The 25,826-nt window shown below is 42.0% G+C and overlaps 1 protein-coding gene across 4 annotated transcripts in view; it reads left to right on the top strand.

The window, feature by feature from the left end:
* The window catches only part of FAR2 (fatty acyl-CoA reductase 2), a 155,822-nt gene extending 134,206 nt beyond the window's left edge, over window positions 1-21,616 (top strand). For all 4 annotated transcript variants that reach the window (XM_074589633.1, XM_074589652.1, XM_074589661.1 and 1 more), the window contains 5 exons: window positions 2,681-2,748; window positions 8,971-9,142; window positions 13,378-13,507; window positions 15,766-15,893; window positions 17,455-21,616. In XM_074589633.1, coding sequence (XP_074445734.1) covers window positions 2,681-2,748; window positions 8,971-9,142; window positions 13,378-13,507; window positions 15,766-15,893; window positions 17,455-17,617 — 661 coding nt within the window. In that variant the 3' untranslated portion in view covers window positions 17,618-21,616. The remainder of the gene's footprint in view (window positions 1-2,680; window positions 2,749-8,970; window positions 9,143-13,377; window positions 13,508-15,765; window positions 15,894-17,454) is intronic.
* The last annotated feature ends 4,210 nt before the right edge of the window (window positions 21,617-25,826 follow it).

Below are 25,826 nucleotides of genomic sequence, written 5' to 3'. Positions count from 1 at the left end.
GGCATTTACTGCCTGCACTGGGACTTTAAAGGGAACCAGAAGCTAATTGAAAACGTCTGCAAGAGCCTTGTTGATTCATTTTCTGGTTCATGTTTTCTTCCTTGGATTGGCAAGGGCTAAAAGTGTAGCAGAAGTAATAAAGGCAGCCTTTGAGTTAGGAGATCTCTAAAGCTACAGGTGGGACCTGTTTCTCAGCACAGGGTAAGCTCGGTTGACAAGTCTGTCTCTCAGAAGTCACCTTTCTGAAGTCCAAGAGCTTTACTGCAGCTTGGCAGCAGATGTTTTTTAGACGTCCCTCTTCGGGCAGCTACACGGAGTTGCTTTTCAAGTGGCATCTAGAGTTTTCTTGGTGAAAATGGTCTGCGTGTTTTCCTTGGAAAACACTGCAAAATATAAATATATTATGGGCTGATATGATAGGGGAGATGATCTAAAAAAAGCCCATTCGTTGTGTTGTTGGGAAGGGTATGTGTAAGTGACGTTAAGGTTTTAAGATCTTTTCCTGTGAACCTCTGTCTCTGACCTTTAACCATTAGTTAGGAAGAGCTACAGAGTAAATTATTCTGGCTGTTTATACAACTCTGAGAAATCAATACCAGGCAAATAAAAGGCAGAAATATTTTACTTTGAAAGACAAAGTAAGCCCTCTGAGCTGAGGGTAGAGAACAGCTGCATACAGTAACCTAAATGCAGGGATCCTGAAAAGATCCTCACCAGCTCTGTAAATTTATTTTTCTCATCATTTTGTCCCCCTCCATCAGCAACAGACAAAGCAGCACGGTCTGGGAAAAATAAATACAGCTTCCCCTTACACACACACCCTGAGAGCCTCCGGGTGAAGATTGCTACGGCCCGTCCATAAAGCTGGGAAAGGAGACGAACATGTGCTGATGAGCAGTATATCAGCACGCAGGTAGAATTCCTGGCTCTGGCCGTGGCAGAAGTGGTGCCATTTTTTCTATCTTTTCATTGGTGAAAGAGACATGCTTTTAATCTGGTTCCCACACAAATAATTATTAGGCTAAAGGAGCGACCACAGAACTTGATTTAAAGCTTTATCTAGCTGGGCGCAACCCCAGGGTAGGCAATCTGTAAACAAAAATACAGGAGCCTGAGCCTTCTGTAAATTTAATTTCTCTGAGGGAGTTTTGGGTTTAGGTGTTCTCTTGAAGAATAGCATGTACGGTTTAATTTTTTTTATTGTTTTTTTTTTTCCAAATCATCTAATTAGAAAGTCAGTATCCTTCAGGGCAGGTGACATTACTGAGGGAAATTAGATTCTAAAACTTAGCAGAGAATTGCAATCTTTATTACCTAGTGTAGAAGCTTTGCAAAGCTCTACGCTCTACCACAGTCACCAACTCAGCTGGAGGGTGGAGAACGGGAAAAAAACAACAAGGAGACACCCTTCACTGGAAGCTGGGAAAATGGAGAAATCCTCTTCGCTGGTGTTTACTGGGCCTGACCCACTGGAGTAAGTGGAAGTCTGTGCTTTCACTGCAGTGCACTTTGCACCAGGATGTGTGTGTGGCTCTGCACTAGGTGGGTTTTATATATGGGCACATTTTACGGATTTAGTCCTTAGTGAGGTTGCTGTATTGATTTTCATAGCGTAGAATTTCACCACATTAAGCACGACTGTGCATTTTTATGTTTAACACTTTACCAGGCCTTTACTCGGTAATTAAGAGTTACAGGAGATCGTGGATTTGGAGCTTGATACATGTCTATTAGTCCTAACCGTCCCTAGAAGTCTGCTAAGGATGAGTAATAATGATGATACTGTGCAGTGTCCGAATGCAGTTTTCAGGTATTGCCAGGTTTAGGGGTTCTATCTCCTGGTCTCTTCGGTCATAGGAGTTCTGAAAAGTTCCTCGTAGGCAGCCTCCTTCAGTGGAGAAAGGCTCTGGGCACCGCAGCACCCTAGGAGCACTGAGATGGTCTACCCTCCAGCCAAGCTGCTATCCCTGTCCAAGGCCAGGTCTCATCTCTTTTAGCATTTTGGCAGATGGCTCCAGCTGCTAACGCAGAGTAAGAAAAGTGCGGTATTGATGGCATCGCTTGCACCCTTGGCAAGGCAGACATAGATCAAAAAGCTGTTCTGACTAATTCTTGCCTGGTGTCAAAGGAAGAAATAAAACCAGTGTGATGTATGCTTAGTTCTACGCGCAAATAACAACCGAGGTTTATTTGGTATTAAAATGAGGATTTTGTTGAAATGGATTGATTTGTAATCACCACCCTGACAAATGGAGTTTAAAAGTAACACAAATCATGTCCATTAAGTCAATGACTGCAAAATACAGAGTGTGTCCCTGAGGTTGGCTTGGGCCAATTATTTACAGTATACTAAGAGAAACTGAAAAAAAAAATCATAAATTTGTCAGTATGTATGCTTTCCTTATTGTTTTTATAACTTTTGATACATGATATATGGATGATGTTTTCTTAAACCCCATCTGTCTTTATTAACTTCTTATGCTCTCCAGAATCTGACTGAATCTTATTAAAAATTAATGGTTTATACTATATTTTCATATTTAGGAAAAATGACCTCTTCTGCATTTTTTTTTATGCGCTGATATTACTGTTTCTTGGGCTGTTAGCTTCCATGCTCCATTAATAAAGCTTTGGGTGCTTTTCTTCACACCTTAAAATAATACTTCTTTCTCTTTTCCAGACCAAAAAACCTGTTGGTGTACAACTGCACAACAGGTGGAATCAACCCTTTCTTCTGGGGAGAAATGGGTAAGGTCTAATTTAAACCTAGAACAGTCAAACATCAATAGCGTTCCTCAGCCAGGCTTTGAAAAGGTGGTTTCCTATATTTAGGTGGCATTCAGCATCTGCCATTCAATCGTCGTGTGGGAGGCCCAACTGCAGGCGGTGAGGGTCCTGTGAGCAAAAGCTCCTGGTCCTGGGCATTCAGCTCAGGAAAGCATTTATTCCATTTTCATTGTGGGCGTAATCACGTCACAACCCAGCAAAGTACATGCTTTGCTGCACTGAGGTATTAGCGGTGGAAAAAGGAATAGAGAACCAGTCCCTTAATTCTATGAGACGATGCTCTGCGTAGCTGTAATAGGACGTCTTCCTTTTCTGAATGGAAAGGTTTTCTGGGTTTGGGGTGGGTTTTTGTGCTTTGAAAGCACTTGGAGAACCTTGATAGTGAATGAAATCTAGTGTGTTGTGGAAGTAGAGTAGCCTTTCTTCCTCCTTCTGTGAAGAAAATTGTAAACAGAAATAATTGGTATAGACTTGAGAAGGCAAACCTTGAAATGTCAGGTGTGCTTCAAGAACAGTTTGCCTTTTGGTCATGAATTTTGTCAGTGGAAGAATTCAAATTATCTTCATGGCTGATTGTTTTCCTTCAAGTGCTTGTGTTTTCGAGGCAGGGGTGAAAGAAGGGGAGAAAAATCCTGACACCATTACAGTGGAAAACTCATGCTGAAGACAAGCAGCAGAAATATACATTATCACCAGTACATTCATAGACAGACACAGGGCCTGATTTGCTTTCTGCTATACATGTTATACATTAATTCATATCTTTGGCAAATCACGACTGCATTGTTTCACCTCTCAGCCTTTGCTTTGCATTTGTCTTTGCGTCATTTAATTGGCAAACTGTAAGTCTGCAGAAAATTGCATTTTCAGAACAAGGCTTGTCTGAAACTCCTACTAATGTCTTACCATAAGATTTCATCAAGTGACCAGGTGGTGGGAGGTGATTCTGCCCCTCTGCTCTGCCCTGGTAACACCCCACCTGGAGTACTGCGTCCAGCTCAGGGGCCCCCAACATAAGAAGGACATGGACCTGTTGGAGTGAGTCCAGAGGAGGGCCATAAAGATGATCAGAGGGCCGGAGCATCTCCCCTATGAAGACAGGCTGAGAGAGTTGGGGTTGATCAGCCTGGAGAAGAGAAAGGCTCTGGGGAGACCTTTTAGTGGCCTTCCAAGACCTAAAAGGGGCCTACAGGAAAGATGGGGAGGGACTCTTTGTTAGGGTGTGTAGCGATAGAACAAAGTGTAACAGTTTTAAACTGAGAGAGGGGAGATTTAGATTGGATATTAGGAAGAAATTCTTTACTGTGAGGGTGGTGAGGCACTGTAACAGGTTGCCCGGGGAGGTTGTGGACGCCCCATCCCTGGAAATGTTCAAGGCCAGGCTGGATGGGGCTTTGAGCAGCCTGGTCTAGTGGGAGGTGTCCCTGCCCATGGCAGGGGGGTTGGAACTAGGTGATCTTTAAGTTCCTTTCCAGCTCTAACCATTTTACGATCTAGCAGGGAAGAGGTTTCAGCAATTGGCTGAGCAGTGAGAAAATCACACCAAGTTCCTGACTTTTTTTTAATGAGAGATTTAACGCTGTGGTTTGTCACAGTCTGAGAGAAGAAGTGAGGCTTCACAGATAATTATTGGAAAATGTAGCCAATCTTCATAACACGGAAAGTCAGATCTTCTGTGGCCTTTTCACAGGAGGGAATGCAAAGCTCTTCACAGGCTGCTACTTTAGGCAACAGCCACTGTAACACTACTACTTGAGGTTTGCCTTTTTTAACCCGTTCTCAGTGTAATTTTACTGATGAAAACAGCAATGTGTTAATGCATTGTAACTTATCTTATTCTGTTACTTTGCTCATAACTGTGGATTTAGCAGTGAAATCATCTGAGCGCGGCAGAAGCTTGCGTAAGCAGTTCAGCTGCGTGATAGGACTGAAGGCAAAATTTTCTCCTTGGGTGACACTGTGGAGCTCTTTCCGCCACATGTTGTATCCACAGTTTTCCTGAGAGCAGCAGGCTGAAGAAGGGTATTAGGTATAGATTCATGAATTAGGATGGAGTATCAAAGAGCAAAATTTTGCCCTTAAGGATGTTGCATGGTTTAAGAAATTAGTTTGGGAAAGGTTTTTTGCATTAGGATATTACGACTGCAGCCATGCAGTTTCAATTCTCAATTCAGTCTTCTAAAAATTTCGTTTTGGTAACTACATGCAATTCTAAAATCTTCTTTATATACATGAGAGACTTTTTCTACCCATTCATATTACTTTATCTGCCTGGCAGCCAGTCTCATGGCATGCACATCCAACAGGCCTTTCAGAGCCATGATGTGTCTTAAATAAGAGCTATGAGTGAGTAGTCCAGTCCCTGCACAGAGGACCAAACTTCACCCACCGGTTCCCTCCTTTGCAATGGGGCAGCATCTGCTACTCAAGTTGTTTCCTTCTCTTTTTGAAAGCCCGTTTCCAACTGCGCTTACTCTGCCTAACCTTCACCTTTCACATTGAAATTCCTGAGGCCAGGTCTCTACCTCCAGTGGTTTTTTCAGCTTTTTCATAATTTTTCTTTTTCCCCAGCATGAAAGAAGCTGTTTGATGCAAACGTACAGGAGGCGCAGGATCAGGAGAGGGAAAGAGACTGTTCAAGGAGTCCGGGGAGGCTGGATTGGCACAGGGTCTGTAACCAGTTATCAAGGTGGAGGGCTGTGAGAGTGAGACTGGAAGCTGATGAGAGACAAGGGTGGGGAATGGGAGTCATCTGACGCGGGACTGAGTGTTTTAATGCAAATCAAACATGGGGTTTGCAGAGGGGAGGACCTGGGCTACCTGCTTAGGGAGACTTACACCGGGACCAGCTATAGGAATGCCAGGCAAACACAACAGAGGAGGGATTTTTCAGGGAAGAGGAGGAAAGGTGAGAAAGATCAAAGAAACTGAGACTGGAGTGGGCTGAGGATGCTCCCCTGGGTAGGGAACAGAAGTGACTGAGATGGGGACATTTTGAGTACAAAGGTGATGAGCTTGGAGGGAGGGAGGAGAAAGAGATCAGAAGAGAATTATTTGAAAAACTTATGTCTACTTAAGAGCTTAACCATACATTGCAAACCAGTTTATTCTACAGATCTCCAGATACAGACAGACCTCTAGTGTTAAAAGGAACCTTAAATGATTTATTTCTTTTCCAAATAATGCTATGCCTTGGGCATTTTTCTTACTTTCTTGTTATTCTCCCTCCTATTACAAAAATGTGGCTGGACAACTGAGTATTAATCTGAAAAAGCATATTCTGCTTTGCTGCAATATAAGTCTTGCTCATCTGACTTTGTGAAGTCCATTTTGCAATTTCTGCTCAAAACCAAACCTTAAAGCAGGCTTTAAAATGGTGTTCAGCATGGGAAAACTTAATTTCAATTTATCCTTGAGAGTCCACATGGTAAGGCTGGTGTCTGTGGTTTTGTGCTGGGGTTGGAGAGGAAAAACCATGTACCCGCTAAGTTGTTTCAGTAGCTCCTGAGGTGATGTGTTTCTGCTTTGGGGCCCTCTGCCTGCCTGACCTGTCTGTCTGTCTGTCTGATTCTTTCTTGCTCCAAAACAAACTTTTATAGCGTAAGAGACTTGCTACACTTGCAGAGTTGAATGCTTTCCAGAAATCAGGAGATAGAGCAATTGTGCCGAGTCAGTGCAAGCCAGGGTAAGGAAGGTTTGTAAAGAAAACGCCCATAGCATTAACTGTTCCAAGTTACGCAAAACTGGTGTTCTCCTGAATTCCTTACAGGACGTCTTTCAGATTGGTCTCGCTGTCTTTGTATGTGCATTTTAAAACAAAACAGCTTTCATTCCTGACTTTCAGAATTTTTCTGGAGTTTTCAGCAGATATCTCATCTGCTCTTGACATAAGTGCTTCTTGCACTGAGTAATATCACAGCATAACACTGCAGCTGCTTTACTAGAGCTACATTTTCCTCTGCAAGCCTTAAGTAACCAAGATGATAGGGGTATTGCCGATTTGTGTGAATTTGGTGTCTGGCTAGTGATCTGAAATGCCAAAGGCTGCATTTTCCACTTACTGATTACTTCTTTCTTGCTATCCTGGCCAAAGATGCCAAAAATGCAAAGAGAAAAGAAAGGCAGTAACATGTTTCCAAAGGGGAACCTTCTCAACCAGTTTACAGCTGAAAATTAGACTCATGATTTGAAACATTGTGATTTGAATAAACAGAGGCATAAACACGTGCTGCAGGCAGTATCAGAAGTTTCGCAATTCCAAAATACCAATGGTTCCCAGTTAAACCGATAGGTTTCCATTAGGAAATGAAGTGACCGAATGAAACTAAATAAACTTAAATATTGATAAGCAGATGAGAATTTGTAAGTAAACTTGGATTTAAAGTGTCTCTTGGAGAAACTTCCTTACAGGGAGGATGGCCCTCCCGTGAACTTCCATAACTCATGGATCACTGTGAGTTACTATTTGAACGGGCACAGATATACAGCCCTCTCCAAACTGGGAGCAGACCTTTCTATATTTAAGCTAGCTAGGGCTTTGTCACAGTATAACTGTAGTAAAGGGCCATGCTGGTAACACAGAGGAAAAAAAAAAAGTCCTCACACTTTTCTTAGACAGACACAAACTCTGCCAAGAGCTGGGCCAGGACAGTGGCTTCCTTCCCAGTTGCCCATCCCAAACTGTTTATTGCCACTCCCCTGCCAGGAGTTAGCACCTTTCCAAATCTTCAGTAAAACCACTCCCCTGAGCCCTCCCTGCCAGGCAGAACTACATGGGAAAGTTTAAATAGGAGTTTTTTGCTAATCCTTGCCGTTTTGAGAGAACATGCTGCAAGGGATAAGATTCCCATACCGCAGCCCGCAAGATGACCACAAGATAACCACATCATTGCAGTGTGGCTACGGGAAACGGAAGGGATGGCAGTCGGTTTTAGCCATTCAGATGCAAGATAAGTTTCAGCAGAACTGGCCTTTAGCCATTAAACTTGCAGTGCAAGGGGCACAAAAATGAACTTGCTCTATAACTAAATTGTACTATTTTAAAAGTCTTTGTTGTCTCAACTTAGCAGCTAAGTGGCTAACCAGTCTTGTCTAGTTGCTGTTATGTAGAACAAGTACAGCAAAAATCGCTGCTTGAAGTGCAGTAATGAGCTGACCGCAGATACATGAGAGGACTGTGAATATTATGATTGGAATCTGCTTATCTAAGGATGATCTGGATGTTTCTTGTGACTTGCAAATTCTCGTCTGATTTTCTATTTGTAACATAAGCTTAGAGAGTAAACTATAATATGAGCACAGATTGATGTCGTAACTCTCAAATTCATTTTTTAAAAAGTAAAAAAAAAAAAAAAGCCCACATATTCTTCTTTGTTGAGCTCACTGGTGCTCAGGAATAGGAGCACCATCTGTTTATCAGTCCCTAGGATGATAGTCTTATATTCAACTACCGCAGTTCTATTAAGCCTCTGCAATATGCAAATGCCCCAGATATGTACATCAAGATGCCACTTCTGTGGCATCATACAAAGGGAATGAAAGACTACCACCCTGTCATTGATTTTCAAGTTAAGGATGCAAGACAATTTGCTGCTTTAGTGCATCCAGAGCTCCTCTGAAACAGGCTGAGGTATTTGGTGTTGTGGGTCAGATGTGGTTTGAAAGGATATAATGAAGTCTTTCTAGAAGCAGCACCCTGTGTGTGTAAACAACCCGTCCCTGACTCAGACTGATACTGACATCAGCCCTTTTGAAAATTTGATTGGGAATTAGAAATGTCATTTTTGTTGTATGCTAGCAGAACACAGTTTGCTTTCAGTGATCTGAAGATATGTTAACACCAGTTTTTTCTACATCTACTGCAGGTGAAAGCAGAACTGCAGTTCCTTGGTTTGAAGCGTTTCAGGCTACAACTGCCTGCTTTTCCTCCATTACATTTTGGCGTTTTGATAAGGAAGTTTGTCTGCCGCTATTAAGTCTAGAGTCAGATTGTGTTTCAGATAAGCAATAGATGGAGTCATCAGTTTTAATGCCAGAAGGGACCATGAGGTGATTTTGTCCAACCCATAGTTGCACGTGTTAAGCACTGTAACTTGGGCTTTACTGCAGCATGTTGGTATGGCTGTGCCCAACACAACTGAAATTCAGTGCCTCATTTTAAGTAAAATGCCTGTTCCCTTACAGAGCAGTATGTCATGTCCACGTTCAAAAGGAACCCGCTGGAGCAGGCCTTCCGAACACCCAATGCTCACTTGACGTCCAACTACTTGATAAACCAGTACTGGATAACCGTCAGTCACAAGGCACCGGCCATACTCTATGACCTGTACATGAGGCTCACAGGGAGAAAGCCCAGGTAAGAAACCGCATGCCTTCAGCCTTCTGCACGCCTGTCACTGTTATGGAGAGCAGATCTCTAGCGAGTTCTGAGAGCTGGTTGCCTCAGCCTGGAGTCCCATCTCCCGTCTCTTTGTCTTGAGGAGATTGCTAAAAAGAAAAGGAACCGTATGGCCGTAGCTAAGCGTAGCCTAGGGTTCCCACCATTTCCAGTACCTGGGGGACAGCACGTGTTCTAAATTTAGCTATACAAGCTTCAGAGGTTCCCAGGCCAGCAGGAGAGGACTGCTACTTATGGTGTCCTCTGTATAGGAAGATTTCCACCACTGCAACTTTCTGATGCGATTGCTGCTATCTGTCATGAGTAAAGACTCAAGCTTGCATAAAGACTTGAGACTGGCAAGGTTTAGAAGATTCTAAATTTTTTTCCCATAAACCAGATGCATAATTAGCGGTTGCCAGCAGTGGCCCAACACCCTGAAATCTAGAAAGCAGTTGTTTTCGAGTATGAATAAATTCTGAATTGTAGTTATGAGAACAGTTTACCATTACAATTGGTATTTGAATCTTGGCAGTGTCATGGCTAGGAGGAACACTGGCTCACATCCCATGTGGAAGGAATGCTGGCGTAAATAACATAACTCTTTTACCAACATCCTCTTTTACTCCCTGCCATCATGGAGGAGAATTTATTGTGCAGCACAAGAGCCGTACGCCAACACTGCGTTCCATGTCAGCTGCTCTGTGCTTCTCTGCTTGCTAGAAAGCTGGCTTCAGCTGTTTGCAGGGAGATCCCTGGCTGATGTATTGCTCTGATTTCTCTCAGACATTCTGCTATGGAGGGAAATTGGTCCATAAAAAGAATTCCAGTTATCCAGGAAGCAAGAATTACTCTAAAAATAGAGGTAAACTGAATATGAGCAAGAATAGCCTGGAATCTCCAAACTCTGTTGAAACAGGCAGCAGTAAGATCGTGCCATTGCCATTACAATTGACGTTTTCATAAAGTTGATTGGCATAGGTAGCCAATGGACATTGGCTACAATACTGTACTTAAATTTCAAATAGAGCTCAGCACGAACTCATGCTGAGAAAGATCTCTTCACCTGAACTTTCAAATTTGTGACCTGAGCAAACACAGCATAGCAATGAACTTGTGATTTCACTGAGTCCTTTTTCTCTTTTCCCGTTTAAAATATAATTCCCCTTTTCTTTTTACGTGCTACTTAAGCTCATCCAGGTACTGTGTAATGTGGTCGAAAGCACTGTAGCATCTCACGCTTTCTTTTTTTCACAGCTACCTAAATATTAGGCCTTTATGCTCTAAGGGCAGTAAATCATATTCAAATTTTAAAAAAAAACAAAACCAAAGGTGAATATGTCACTGAACCTACTTTAATGTTTCCCTTTAATTCTTCCCTCTGTTTCAAACAGAGCACCTAGGCTTAACTGTCTTCCCCCTTGTCACTCCCATCTACTGAAGTACAAGCCACCTTCATGGCAGTTCCTTGAAGTCTGTCCATGACTCTATGCCAGATTTGCAAGCAGAAAGGAGAAACTTCTTTGCCAGGACCAAGACTCAGGCTTTGTTCTCTACTGTATCCGTACTCAACTCATCATAAGGTGATGGGTTATTGTACGCAACGGATTATCTGGGAACTGCTTAGGGTTTCGCAAGTCTACTGTTTATTCAGGACCAGCCTATGCCTTTCCCTAATTTGAACTGCAGGGTACTTGCGGGCAACTCCTGGTTCCTCTTGTAGTTATCATGCGCAGTTCCCTATTTACCAAAGGGTAGGAACAAGAGTCATCTCCTTCAGCTTTAGACTTTTATATACTGCCTCTCCTGAGAAGCTTACTTTTAAGTGTTAGCTCATTTCACATAAATTGCCAGATGTCTAGCAAAACTGCCCTAAATGTCTTACTGCTATTACCGCACATCCATCCATGACTTAGAAAACAATGTGGTTTAGATCAGCAGTAGTCTCTTGGGGCAATCTGTCGCACCTGAGAATCTGCTCATGCAAGGCTCAGTATGGGAGCAAATATAGAAATCATTGTTGTAAACGGTTTTCTAGAAGACAAGATGCATTTGTGAACTGTGACTAATATGGCTATCAGTGACAGCTAACACTTGATTTTTTTCCTCTCAGTCCCTCCACAGTGGAGAATGAGATTTTTTTTCTATAAGAAATCTTTGCCATAGCCTCTCAGAGGCTGCAGAAAAGCATGTTTCTACTTGCTGGATGCTTTTCAGTGGACCATTCCTTCATCCAAATCAGTAAATAATTTGAATGTGTTGACAACATTTTATCTCAGTCAGTTAGCATGAAACGCAGTTTTCACACATACCTTTTTAGATGCTTCATTTCTCTTTTTGACCCTTGCTTTTAGCCACTCAGATATGTTGTTTTGGGTAAATCTACAGTCAGAACTTATTCCGCCCACGTTAACAGGAGGCCAGGGGGATAGCCTAGTTTCAAAACATAAGTAGGGACACACAGTTGATTCTCTTATCATTTTTTTCTGATGCATTCCATTAACCCTAAGCACTTTAAAGATATTGATGGCTTTTGGGGAGCCATGTGAGGAGCAACTTCAGATCTTTGCAATCTAGCCATATACTTTGTTTCCCAAGTTCCTAAAAGCTATTAAAATATTCACAAAGCTTTGCCCCATAGTACTTGCATGCACAGGCACAATCAGGAAGATTAATCTGAAGTAATTTTAAAGTATTTTAGATAAACTGCATTCAATCAATGGGCACGTAATTATTTAGAATGAAGGTTCCCTTAATCTGATGCTTTGCCTCCAAAGTGAAAGCCACTTTAAGTCTGAGTAGGAGTGCCTGTGTAAGGTTTTAGTGCTCTTTCAGTTCGCTTTGGGTAAGCTGCGCAGTTCTCCTCTGAATTGATGTACTCATTGTGTCGTCTTCTGCTGTGCTTAGTGCTTATCGTCGTGGCAGTCACATCTGCACAGGGAGAGGCCAGCCTGGCACCATTCTTCCCCAGACTGCCGCCTTTTATTTGTCACGGCCACTGTGTTACCCTCTGGGCAGCTCAAAATTTCTTATGAAAACAGCTCTGTTTTCCACAGAAATCAGCCTTTTAGTGCTTTCTCTTGCCCTTATCCAGTCTGAGAGAACGTGGTGTTCTCTCAAAACTGACTGAGCACTGTATATCACACTTTAAAAACAACTGCCTCCCAGAGGCCTTTTGTACTCATGACCACTGGGACAACTGTAAAATAATCCTGCAAGGTAGGACAGCATTACTGTCATCCCCTCTTATATAAAAAATGAATAATAAAAAAAGGCCAAGACACACGAGAGACCTGAACCTACATTTCCAAAGTCCCTGTGTAGCAGCAATGCCCCCGCAGCAGATTTCATCGTTACCAGGACACTCACGCGCCAGGAAGACATTCAGACAGTTACACATACGTGCACACAAAAAAAAAGCTTAGGTACTTTTCAAGGTCATCCACCGTGAGTGCATGATATCAGACCCTTCCTGTATAAGGAAGGACATAAAATAACCCTCCAAAATACCCCTATATTATACAGGGAGAGAAAGAGCCTTTAAGAAAAACAAAATATGTATTTAAATACTTTTTTTTAGAGAGAGAGATCAAAGAAGCCCAAAGACACAAAAATGATGCCATTACCTGAAAACTGAAGCTGAGCAATTGACTTTAGAGCTTGTCCATGCTGCAGATGCAGTCACCTCTGTGCTGCAGATGCAGTCACCTCTGTATTGCAGCTAACTCCAAAAATCGGAGCCTTGCTTTGGGAGCCAACCCGGGCTTGAGAACAGAAAAGAATTTGTGTGGTAGAAAGAGAAGTATCCACCTCGGGAAGCAAGCAATATACCTTTGTGGTTTTGGAATCTGCTGTGTTCATACTAGTTCAGATAGGCCCTTCACCTCATACGTGGCACATGATGTAGATACGGCCTCCAGCCCTAGTTTAGTTCTGGCCGGTAAGTTAGGCATCATTCCTGCCCTGGGAACGCAGGAATGTTTGCACCCGTGTTCCAGCGAACAATAAAAGCTGAGTAGCTGTAGGCTTAAGACTCAGCTGGAGCAGCTAGACTTGCTGAGCAAGTTCTCGGCCTGGTGAGCACCAGTGCAGTGCTCCTCAGGCATTGCAATGCCTATTCATCTGGATTGGTGAAAACACCTACAGAGCAAACCCACGGCTTTTGCATAAGGTCAAACTTCCTATCCACCTCCGACGCTCCTCTTGTGTTTCAGAATGATGAAGATTATCAATCGACTGCACAAGTCTATGATGCTCCTGCAGTATTTCTCCACCCAGTCCTGGGACTGGTCTTCAGATAATATGAATATGTTAATGAGTCACCTTAACACAGAGGACAAAAAGGTAAGTATATCCTTAATAAGGATTGCTAATCTCCTGTCCTGTTCATCCGCAGCACTTATTTTTGGTATATTTGTTGAGCTTTCGAATGACATCTGCCTAGATGACTGGAATTGACTTTAACCTGAAATAATTTATTTTCTCCTTGTTTTATTAATTAACTTATCAGGAACCTTTCATTTACAATTGGAGAATGTTTTCTCCTGAGGTGTATTGCTCTTTCTTCTGAGACAGGTCATGTTAACTGAAGTCTTAACGTGGCAGCTGTGGTGGGTGATCTAGATGGAAATTCCTTGAAATTTTGATTTTGACATTTTCATCCATATTGGTTTTAATGGGAACTGTGTGGAGAAATTTAGTTAACACGTAGTGTCATACCCTGAACAATATGAAAAAAATTCCTAATTTATTTAATGCTCTCCCCAGAGAGCAATTAATTTGCAGGATGTCAAGCTCTGTTCTAGTCTTTATAGGTTTGCAATACTACTTCAGAATGGGATTGTAACTGAAAGACTGAAGGAACACAAAGAGTACATTTGTGATAAGCCTGAATGCACCTTTGGTCAGTATCTCCTTGCAAAGAGATACTTAAGCATTCACATCAAACTGGTCTCGCGCGCATCATTAAATTCTTGGAGACTCCCAGTTGTAGAGTCACAGAATCACAGAATGGTAGGGTTGGAAGGGACCTCTGGAGATCATCTAGTCCAACCCCCCTGCCAGAGCAGGGTCACCTAGAGCAGGCTGCACAGGAACGCGTCCAGGCGGGTTTTGAATGTCTCCAGAGTTGGAGACTCCACCACCTCTCTGGGCAGCCTGTTCCAGTGCTCTGCCACCCTCAGGGTAAAGAAGTTCCTCCTCATGTTGAGATGGAGTTTCCTGTGTTCCAGTTTGTGCCTGTTGCCCCTTGTCCTGTTGCTGGGCACCACTGAAAAGAGTCTGGCCCCATCCTCTTGACACCTGCCCTTTAGATATTTATAAGCATTGATGAGGTGCCCTCTCAGTCTTCTCTTCTCCAGGCTGAACAGACTCAACTCTCTCAGCCTTTCTTCATAAGAGAGTCAAGAGTCTTCCTCCCTAGTCTGCAGAGGGAGTGCATGCAGCAAATTCTAAGAGCAGTGGCACTGTGGTGACTACAGCAGATGTAGAGGGAACCTAAATGGGGAAAGACAAGAGAAAAAAAAAGAAAAAAAAAAGGGAGCATCGAGGACTTCCATGCAAGCTTGCAAGCTAGACAGTGTTTTAGTCTCACCAAGCTGTTTATGAGAACTTGGTGAGGTGCACTGCATCCAGTGCTGCCACTGCTACGTTGTAAGCAGTATTCAAGATAGATAGTTTACGGGCAGCACAGATCTCTGTACATATCTTAACAGACACACCGGGATCTGCACAGTAGCTAACCCCCTGTATTTGACATAGTTAGCTAGCCCCTCTCTGCTCAAGTTATTGCTTCTGATACCAAAGCTCTTGCACTAAAGCAAATGGCTTGGATTGGCATGGGGGTGGAAGGGAAGGCATTCGTCTGAGTATCTTCCCTGTAAGTAGGAAATGCCATTCATTTCACTCACTCATTAAAAAAAAATAATTCTCTACAAGACGACCTCTTTCTCTTTACGGATCCTTTCTTTGCTCTAACAGACAGGCAGCCACCTGAGAGCTTGCTAACAATTTTTCCAGTATCAGCATTTGAAATTATCTGGGGTAATTAGCTCTACACTGAGAATTTTTGATGCCAAACCAGAGTAACCCATTTCTTGGATTCTGTTATCTAGATGCTGAGAGAGAGCGCAGCACAGAGTAATACTGATGCAGAGGCACCTGTTGATTCAATGTCCAATTCATTTATTTATACATCATTCTAGTGACACATTAAAAACTGCATGGAGGTTTTCAGATGAATCCATTTACCTGAGTGGAATGCCATTTTTCTTCCTTGATATGGTGGGTTTGTGTATGCGTCTGTACAAATAAGTGTATTTATGCAGAAATTGCCACCTGAAAGACAAATTTATCTTTTTATTTTCTGCCAGCTAGCACTAAATTTCTGCTTGCTTTACCCAAATTCCCAGCTGGGTAAGACATTAATCAACAGCTGTGAAATACAGTCTGTTAGTGCCCATGTCTTCTTGGAAACTTCATGACTTTAAGAACTTCAGAGAGAGGGCCTTGTGAGGAACAGAGGTCAGTGAAGAACTGATGCTTAAAGTGAACTCGTTTTGAATTCTAGCATTTAATTTCTGCTCTTTGTTTTTAAATCCCAGTTATACAACTTTGACGTTCGCCAGCTGCACTGGTCAGAATACATTGAAAGCTACTGCCTAGGTGCTAAGAAGTACTTGCTAAATGAGGACATGGCTGGCATTCCAGCAGCAAAGCAGCACTTACGAAAGTAAGTCATACCCAGTGACAAGGACAAGAGCTCCTGGCTACCTTGGATGGCTTTTGAGGAAAATTATTCTATTTACATGGCAATAATTGTGGTTGAATAATACTGAGATAAACAGAGCATAGCTTATTTCTTACAGAGTGTTGTCAGTGTTTTATTTTTCCGTCCTGAAGAAGAAAGCGGACTTTTGATGACACTAAAAATTAGGGGCTAGATATTATCCCTTCCTAGCCGATGACCAAGTAATGAAGTTACAGTGCGTAAGGTCATTCAGAATTAAAATATGAAAATAAGGGTCAGATTTAGATTTTGTGAAGCTCCTAAAAGTTTTTAGCAATTCAAAGACATTGCATAAAAACTTTAAGCATTTGTATGATTTTAGATTTCATTTTAAAGTTGAAGTTTCTAATTCCTTCGGGAGAATGGGCAAAAATTCTCCAAATTGGTGGAGAGTTTGTGTGTTCAGTCCTAGGTGACAGTTTAAGAGAGTCTGAATGAGCAATTTGAGATTGTCCTTCTCCTGTTCAGTTAAAGATTATGCTCTTCCTGACTTCTCCAGCCCTTTTACTGAGAAGTGCAGGCAAAAGGAGAAGGAGCAACTCCCTTGGAGTAAGAGCCTGGTTGTTTTCTTTAAGAAAACCATTTTTGTGCACGGTAAATGCTAGAAGCATAAACCAGCTTGTTGCCATAGCAAGGAATCCTAAACAAGTTCTTCGTTCATGGGTCATTATTAAAGGATTTAGAAGAACCTCTGTAACAGGTGAAGAACTGCCTCATAGCCTAAATAGGCAGTGTGGTATAGCGCAGTCATAAAGTTATAAAAAAAAAAAAAACAACCTAAAAAAACCAAAAAAAATAAGGACTCTTAGAAAAACTAAACCAGTCTTGGCCATGTTATGTATGAAGCTTTCTTCCCTTGGTCAGACACTGGGAAAGTGAGAACTGCTTAAGTTTGCTTGAAAGAAAGAGGACAAGATGATCAGCATCTTAAAGACCCATTAATGCCATTTAAATATAGGGTGTAAAAAAAAAAACCAAATGCAAACCCAAACCCCCAGTGCTGCAGTACTGCAAAAGTGAAGACCACTTATGATTATTGAGTAATTTCCCAACATTAAGGGCAAGGCTTCAACCAAAAAGGATAACCTTATTCATCAGCTCCTGCAAAGGTCCTCCAGCCTTTCACCAATCTTACTAAGTAAAAAATAGCCAATACACCAAATCAAAGCAGAAAGTATTGGAACTTGACTGCCATTAAGAAAACAGCTCTCAGTACGGCTCCGTTGTCTATTCTGGTCTGAAATGACAGTACATGGAACAAGAGACACTTGCAATATAGGTAGCCCATTAACTAGTCACTATACCATAACTTCAGCACAGTCCTTGGCAAGATGGTAGGGACATCTTAGGTACAGCGTCTTCACCAAAACAGGAATTGCAAAAAGCCCAAGGGCCACTTGTAGACAGGACTTCTTACAAAATTACCTGTAGCGAATGAAGCAAGCTGCTAACCTTTTTGTTGGTTTTGTCTTTCGGCATAAGATGGTCTCTTTCTCTTTCTTAGGCTGAGGAACATCCGATATGCATTCAACACCACCCTCCTTGTGATCATCTGGCGCATTTTCATTGCAAGGTCACAGATGGCTCGAAACATCTGGTACTTTGTGGTGAGCCTCTGCTACAAGTTCCTTTCCTACTTCAGGGCATCCAGCACCATCAGGCACTGAAGCCACCCATCAGCAACCGGTCTCTTCCAGAAGGACCGCCATCTCCTCTAATCAGCAACTATGGGCATCGGGGTCTGAAAGTAGCAGAAATATCCACTCCCTCCAACAGCAGCCTGCGTTTATTGTGCACTGTTATATGTTCACCTTTTTAATTTTAACTAATGCTTTAATACATGGTGGTCTTTCTTCCATAGGACTAGGCCAATTTTTAAAGCCATAACTGAAGCTTTAGGAACAGGTCAAGCTGGAACCATTCATCTAGAGTCTGATGTGTAAGAGTAACGATTAACCAAAGTCATTGTCTTCCCATGTACTACCTAGGCTATCTTAATCCCATCTTCTTCCTCAAAAGAGGCAAATTTAAAGCATACAACCTTGGAAGAAAAGGATGCCATCAGAGAAGACCCAGCCAAGGAAATTAACCTGTAAGAGGTCTTCCTAAAGAGGCTATTCGTTCATTTTCATTCAGTGAAATGGCACCTTATTGAAAAACACGATTTCACTTTTTCAGTTTTCAAAACTTAGAGGGGGAAAAAGACCGGTTACACTAGGCCAGTGAACACACTGAACAGTTTTCAGATCTTGTTGTAGATTGATACTGAGGACTGATACTTTCAAGCTGTAACTGAAGATGTGCATAGAATTCACGTACCTACTCACACACGCTGCTTTCTTATGCAGAGGTATTTTTTTTCTCTCTGCGGTTAAGTTTGCAGTCTATTAAAACGCCCTGTTCTTGCATTTATCACAATTGGCTTGGAACACTTTTTTGGCTTGAAAAATGCTGTATTTACACTAAGAATGAAGAGAAGACTTCTTAAAAGATTGAAGAAGAATTCAGAAACTCTTTATTATTTTTGAGGAATAGGTCTTTTTCCTTCTTCCATTTGTCTGCAGAAAACTTCTCTCCCTGTAGCTCAAAAACAGCCTGATACTGTCCTTCACGCTTTCATTACAGCTAAATCACTTTGCCGTTGATCACTTCCACTGGCGAAGAAAGTGTAAAGATGTGGACGGAGGAAATCCCATCAGGCCAATTCTGCTGCCACTCCTGTCAGTAGGAATTAAAAAGTCTGAAACTTGTTTTTGTGGAGAATAGGAAAGGTTTCATTGACTTTTGTGTAAAAACAATCACGCACTGTGAAGGTAGTACATTTTGTCCTACATTGCAGTTCAGAAAGGAACCCAAGGATCTTCCTAACACTCATGGCTATTGGAGATACTTGTTTCACCTAGTGAAGTATGAATTCCTCTGAGGAGGAAGGAGTGAGCCTTCTTCAAAGTAGCTGGTGCAACGACAGCCTTAGTGCAACAGCAACAGATTTATCATGCTATCGGATTTTCAAAGTCAAATCTAGTACTGGAATATTTTTTTATTCAGACAACACTGAATAAGGACTCAAGATTATCAGACTTTAAAGCGGCTAGTTTTTGAAACAATGCAGCATCCACTCTCTCTAGTCTTCTATCATGCTAGCTGTCTGAAAAAGTAATGCCACATCACAAAAAAAATCACACAGTTGATCTGTGGAGAGCCGAGAATAGCAGAGTATTTACAAAGCTGGCATTCTTAAAAAATTATACTTGTTTTTGGCAGTGCAGGCAAGAGTCAGTTAGGATGACAGTATATTTATACCTTAGGCCTCCACGATAGTTCAAATGTTTTTCTAAAGGTGCAAGGAATTAATCTTCCCCCTTATGCCCCAGAGGTCTAGTTTCAAGCAATTGCCAAAGGATGCCTGCAGCAGAACCTGACCAAGGCTCTGGCATTCCCTAGCAAAGGCCGCTGTGTTTGTCACACATTACTTCTGATCTGTGCTCAATTAGGTCAAACACCCAGTTTACAAAGATGCAAATTTTTTTAAGCTCTTGCCTTGAAAGCGTACTTTCAAAAATGAAACTGTACGGGTTGTTAGATATACTTCCAACTCCAGAAAGCTGGCAATGGCTGCTGCGCATTGCACATTAGCGAGGTGTCACTGCCTGAGAACCTAGGAGCCGGGGACCAGCTATTTCCTGTACAGCGCTTCCGTAGCAGTGCATATGGTGAAGGTCAGCTGCGTTATACATAGCTGTGCAGGGACTGTGGCTACCTTGGCGGAGTGAGGCAGGATTCTGTAGGGCTTCCTCTAGAAAGGCTGCATTCGCTCGAGTAAATAACCAGTCATCAGCCAGCTTCCAGTCTCCTCATATGAAAGGCTAAAAAACAAAACAAAACAAAAATGCAGATTATTTTGAATCAAACCTCATACAAAAAAGTAGGTAAGAATTTTAACTCCTATCCTAAGAGGTCTTTTTACGTGCCTGCGTTACATACAAAGGGAAGCCACGGCTAAGGGGATCAGAAGTCTTCTGCTGTGCATGAGAGACACAAACTTGAGTTTCACAGAAAAGTGAAATACTGTAGACCTGCTACACCTACAACAGCTGGCTGACGTAGACTAGACCTACTGTGAGTAAAGTGTCCTGCCTTCCCTTCCCCAATGCTTCTCCTGTGCCATGCATGCCTCACAGACGCCTCTAGGCATTCACGGTTATTTGCACAGGCTCTATTGTCCCAACAGGTCTGAGCTGTATCATTTCTCACCCTGAGCGTATCCCGACCTGTTTTGTGCACGTGCAAAAAAAGACGCTTCAGGTTTCACTCAGAACAATGGTGGTATCACGTTATAAAGCTCTTCAGCATTTTGCTGAAGGTAACAGCTGCAGCAAAGCTTCAATGCATCTCTGGAAAGCAGCAGGAGCTGCTTGGGATGTTGCAGAAACATATCTGTTTGTAGATGGTGTATGCTCTTCTGGAGACCTTCCATAGCCCACGCAGCATTGCCAGCAGCTGGCTCCAGAGCGCTGGCCTTGCCTGGAGGGGGGATCGAGCTGTTAGCTTTTCTTAACACGGATATAACATGCAGTAAAACTTGAATCTTTAATCCATTTCCTGTGGCTTGAGATGTTTTCAGGTGGTTGTCTGAACTACAGAAATATTTCAGAAAAACTTCAATGCTGAGACCGACACATGGCAATGGCCTTTGGGTGCTAGTCATGACTGTCCTCGTGGAAAGCTGGACCTGGCATAAGAGCTTGTTCTCACCTCAAGCGGTGACTTATCTTTGACATTTTACTGTGTGCTCCTTCGTGCATTTGTATCTGCTCTGAAGAAACCCAAGTCTTGGGGAAAATACCTAAAAGAAAACACCAAGTGACAGCCACTTCTTTTCTTCCCTATTCTAGCTGTTGCTTTTTCATGTATACTCACAAGCTTTTGACAAAAGAAAAGCCAAATACAGTTGTTAGTTAAATCGGAGGTCCTGTGGCAACCGTGCACAAATTAACGCAAACAACTCAGGAGTGGATATTACTCATGGCTAACGGCTAGAGCTTTTAGTGCCTGTAAGATTGAAGCTTTTGGGGGTTGGGTTTTTTTTTTTCCTTCAGAGGTAGCATGGTCGGTGCTGTGGGAAGGAGAGAGGAGCAGAAGGAGCGTTCCTGTAGCCTCTGCTCGTAGACAGCAGAAGCATTGCTAGGCACAGAGCGTCCAGCTCAAACGAGCAAAGAGAGACTCAAGGGATCAGACGAGATTAAGCTGCCAAACCCAGAGGACTCTGCCTCCCAAGGAGCCAGGGAAGAGCTCCATCAGCGTTTCGTTATCATTATGGGCTCTTGTAATAAACTGTATGGACTAAAAGGCTCATCTGTCCTTCCCCCAGCTACCAGCAGGCAGCACAGAGAACAATAGTGGCAGTCATTCTGCCCAGACGCAAAAGAAAATACCTGCCACAAGATAATGGGATTATCCTCTGTAATTGCTTGTACCCTATGAACTTGCAGTGTATCTACCCCCTCAAGGTGTCAGAAGCCTGCAGTGCTGCTACAGAAATAACACGGACCACTGCTGAACCCGATGTACGATTTTGTTGATACTATGCATATACACTAGTCCGTAGGCTACAGCTATGAACTGCTGTGCGAAAGCAATGAAACGCAGAACATCATTTCACTGTCAAAAAGCAATGGGCATGAGCTTGCAATTAAGAAGTATCTCTCTCTTTTTTTTTTTCTTTTATTAAATCACCATAACAAAAAACCCAAATCCCTAAAATTAATCTGAATTTAAACTGCCTTTTGACTGACGACCAAAGCTGTTTATCTCCAGCATGTCTGTTACCAAAAAATAAAATTTCTCCTCACCCCTCCACTCACTATCCCAACAACTTTGTTAAGAAAATACAATTCTTTCTTGGGACGGGGGGAGGGGGGGTAACAGACATACTGGTATACTACAGGCTGTTGGCACATTACCCACCTCCTCAAGAAATTTCTTATTTTACATTTTCTAAGAGAACATGACGATGTATGCCCGTGTGTATAGTTACATCTTTCACTACCAGTCTTCTCATACAACATACAGAGATGGTAAAAATAGCGGAGCTCATATTGAAATGCCAGGCCGTGCTTGTTTGGTATGCACTGTTCCAATTCAGTTTAAGACGATGTGATTAAAACCTACCCTAGTTCCCAGTGTAAAGGAGACCCAGCCTGTAGTACTATTAATCAAATCCTCATCACAAATAAGCAACTGGGAAAAGAGGGAGGGGGGGCATTCTTTTGTTTGTAAATAAGCTACAGCTTCATGGTCGAAAGCATGCTGTTGCTCTTCCAGCGTTGACGTTCTACCGCAGAAAGCAAGGACGAACTTTTCTTTCAATTGGACCCTTTAGTCTAGCGCAGAGTAAATAACATACTGTACATTGCCTGGAAGCTAAATGGTAAATATCCCATTACATGGTGCTAAATATCGGTATGAAGGTGGTACAGTCTTACTTAAGAGAAATAAAAACAAAGAATATGCATATTTGGGGAATAATTAAAGATGTACTATCCCACTTTTCTCTATTGCTTAAAAGTCAACTATGAAGTGAGTTGGTTTGTTCAGATTAACATGAAACTGCTTGTAAAAGGTTTCTTGTTCCTAAATAATCTTGGCAGACCCCAGTTTATAGTAAAATATGTACTCTCCCACTGTCCAAAGTTTATATGGTTCTATCTGCTATTTCTATTCTCTTGTTAGCTATGAGACAACTTACTGTTATAAAACTTAATTACAAAGTTTCTAATGTTAAGGTGTAATCTTTTGAGCTCTCAAATCAGATAAAACGGTAAAGTCACAAATTACGAGAACCTCAGCCATAAAATTGTTAATATGATGTTTATGTTATTTTAAACATTTAATAAAACAAAATATTTTAAAACTATGGTCACTTTGCGTCGCCTAAGTTGCTAAAGGTAGATGGTTACTTGCTGGCCACTGCAGTGCACCACATCTGTCCCACAGCTGCCAGTGCCCCAGCCAGCACGGGACGGCAGCCCCATCTACAGGCGGCTGCCAGCACAAGGACCTGCTGCACAGCAAGGAGAGGGAAATCAAGGAGGGAGAAATTCCACATTTTTGAAAGTAATGACAGTGAGACTCTCACCCCGATACGTACGACCCGGAAGGTTCCATCTGTGGTGAAGTGTCCTCCAGAAGGTGATGGGGACAGGCCTTCATCAAGGACAAATCGGTAATAACCTGACCGACTTCTTGAGCAACATACCATTTGCACCTGACAATATTCCCCCAAATTCTTAGTTTTACAAAATAAGGGCTTTATTTTACACTTGGTGTTAACACCACAATGGTCTTCTGGCATAAAAAGGTTTTAAAGTCCAGAAAAATACGGTATGCTTTTACCTCAAGACCCTACCACGTAGAGACAAATGTTTAAGGATGTTATTGCATAAGCGGGCGTGGGGAGGGAAATAATCATAGTTTATATGCATTTCCAAGAAGGGTACAAAATACTCTTTCAGGTTCTGCTAGATTAATCTGCTTTTAATCTGATTTAATCTGCTAGATTAAAAATCTTAATCTAGCAATTCTCAGAACTGCGAAGAACATTCTGACTCCATGACAAATATTTCACTGTACTTCAAATGATGCCTCCAGGGCCATTTGGAGGCAGCGGCACAGTAAGATAATGATATCACCTTGAGAAATAGCAGGGCTAACTGGAAAGTTGTTTGTTTGCTTGCTGGTTTTACAGGTAGAGTAGTTCTTACCTTTTCCTGTTATGAAAAAAAAAAAAAATTTCTGGAAAAAAAAAAAAGTATCTTTCTTGCTGAAATAAAATCTCCACAGCTGGGGACTTCAGTAGCCAAAAACCTCCAGCTGCCAAAGCAAAGACACTGTCCCAAGGTCTGAGTTCAGGCGCTCTGCCAGTGTATTTGTAGATAAAGAGAATGCCACATCCCTCAGAGGTCTCCTCTATCAAATTTTCAGGAAAAGAAAATATTATTTGTGTTTATATTTTAACATTAAAGCTTTAGTCTAGTAAATGTTTCTAGCTATCTGCGTTGGAAGACCTTGAAATCAAAACATTGCCGTTCCCTTAGTAGATGCAGCAATTCTGTTTTCAAATACATACGCACAGCAAAACCTACCACCAGTCCACTCGCATCTCCTTTAGCTGGCCTACTGGATCTTGGCTCGTTCCCCAACGCTTCACGAAGATTCGTGATACGCAGATTATCCGAGCTTCTTCCAGCACTCAGCAGGAGCACAGCGGGATCCGTCACCCCAAACGCCGAGCACAAACTGCCATTGTTCCGTGTTTCAGTACTGCCATTTTAATTCTAGTGACTGCAATTCCTTGCAATAATCTCATTTTCAGAAACTTGGAATCTTATAAATATATGCGTGTGTATATATGCCTAGATACATATGTATATAATAATATATCTATTATACATACGTCTCAAGGCAGGTCTGGTCAAAATATTTGGCATTTATGTATCTATGGATGAACATATGAGTGCAGATAGACACACACCACTTTGGAAGGCAGGAGAAGAATCTCGGTAGGGTGAAAGCCCCACATAGCTGTGTTTCTGGAAAGGGAGAGGAGTGGATTTTAATACTGATTGCCATTACAATTAAGTGTAACAGGAGGATAGCAAGGTGCAAGCATGCCGTAAACAGGGACACGCTCTGCACCGCCAACGGATGTGACGGGAAACTAATTTAACAGAAAAAGTAGCCAGAGCTGCCTTAATTTCAGTACAAAGGTAAGGCACGTCTTACCTAATTTTTAAAACCATACATACTCAGTGACTAAAACTTTAGGAATGTTTTTCAGACGTTATTTTGAATGCTAGAAGTTAAAACGCCTTTCAAAAATGTCTGTTGTTAAATTCCAAGGGGGCTGTGGAAGACCAAAGACTTGGAGGTGGTAGATGTGGATGGATTAGTATTTTCCAGTTTCTGTCCAACACTGTCCAACAGTGTTCTGTCCAACATAAAAAAAGCAATTAAATATCATAAAGTTTAAAAAACCTTACGAATTTGTTAGTTTTCAAAAGAATTGCTTCTAGAAAAGCACACTATGAAATATTTTCACCATGTATTACTGATAAAATGTTTTTGTCAAGAGTCATAAATCATTTTAATAACTCCTTTCCAAAAATCATATTTGTTGTAGAAAGTTTGTCATTTCAGTCTTATTTTGCCAAACCACAAATACATTTTCCTTTAAATTTCTCCAAAAGGCTTTTTTTTTTTTTTTAAATTAAAAAACTAAAAATACCTTGATAAAAGCAAAGAAAGAAACAACCAGATCGACTCTTGTCAAAAAGGCATGAAAATTGAGGTGGTATTTAGCATGTATGACTAATTCTGGGCGGGAAGTCTTTCTTCCTACCGTATAAACAATCGTGCAAGCAGCCTGTTACTCATCGTCTGTTGGCCGGTTTTCTCCTAAACACTGTGGCAGAAGTCTCACGGAACATACAGCACACACAGAGCGCCGGCAAATACAGATAGCGACATCTTTTCAACAGCACAGGCTAAATAGACATAAAAACACTCGTGTCTGTGTGTTGCATATATATGTATGTATAAAAAAATACATGGGTACCACAGATTCTGCAGGTCTAATGCACTGCTGCAGGCAAGGGAGCTCGGCTCACAACACCACTAGGGCCAAATCCGCATCGTTACGTTTCTCGAAGGCACCTCTTTGCCAAGACAGGCCGTTTGGCTTTCTTGCTGTTGTCCCCAAAACCAGCAATACTTTTGCTACACCAACTTCGTATTTTTTGCATTCTTCTAGAAGTCATGCGGCTCCCCAGTTTCCTCTCTCCTCCTAATCTGTTCAGTCTCCCCACCCCACAACAC

Source organism: Larus michahellis, chromosome 1 (genome assembly GCF_964199755.1).
Source record: "Larus michahellis chromosome 1, bLarMic1.1, whole genome shotgun sequence".
In the NCBI taxonomy this organism is placed as follows: Eukaryota; Metazoa; Chordata; class Aves; order Charadriiformes; family Laridae; genus Larus; species Larus michahellis.
Note: the sequence above shows the minus strand (reverse complement) of the source record. Positions and strands in the feature narration are given on the sequence as shown.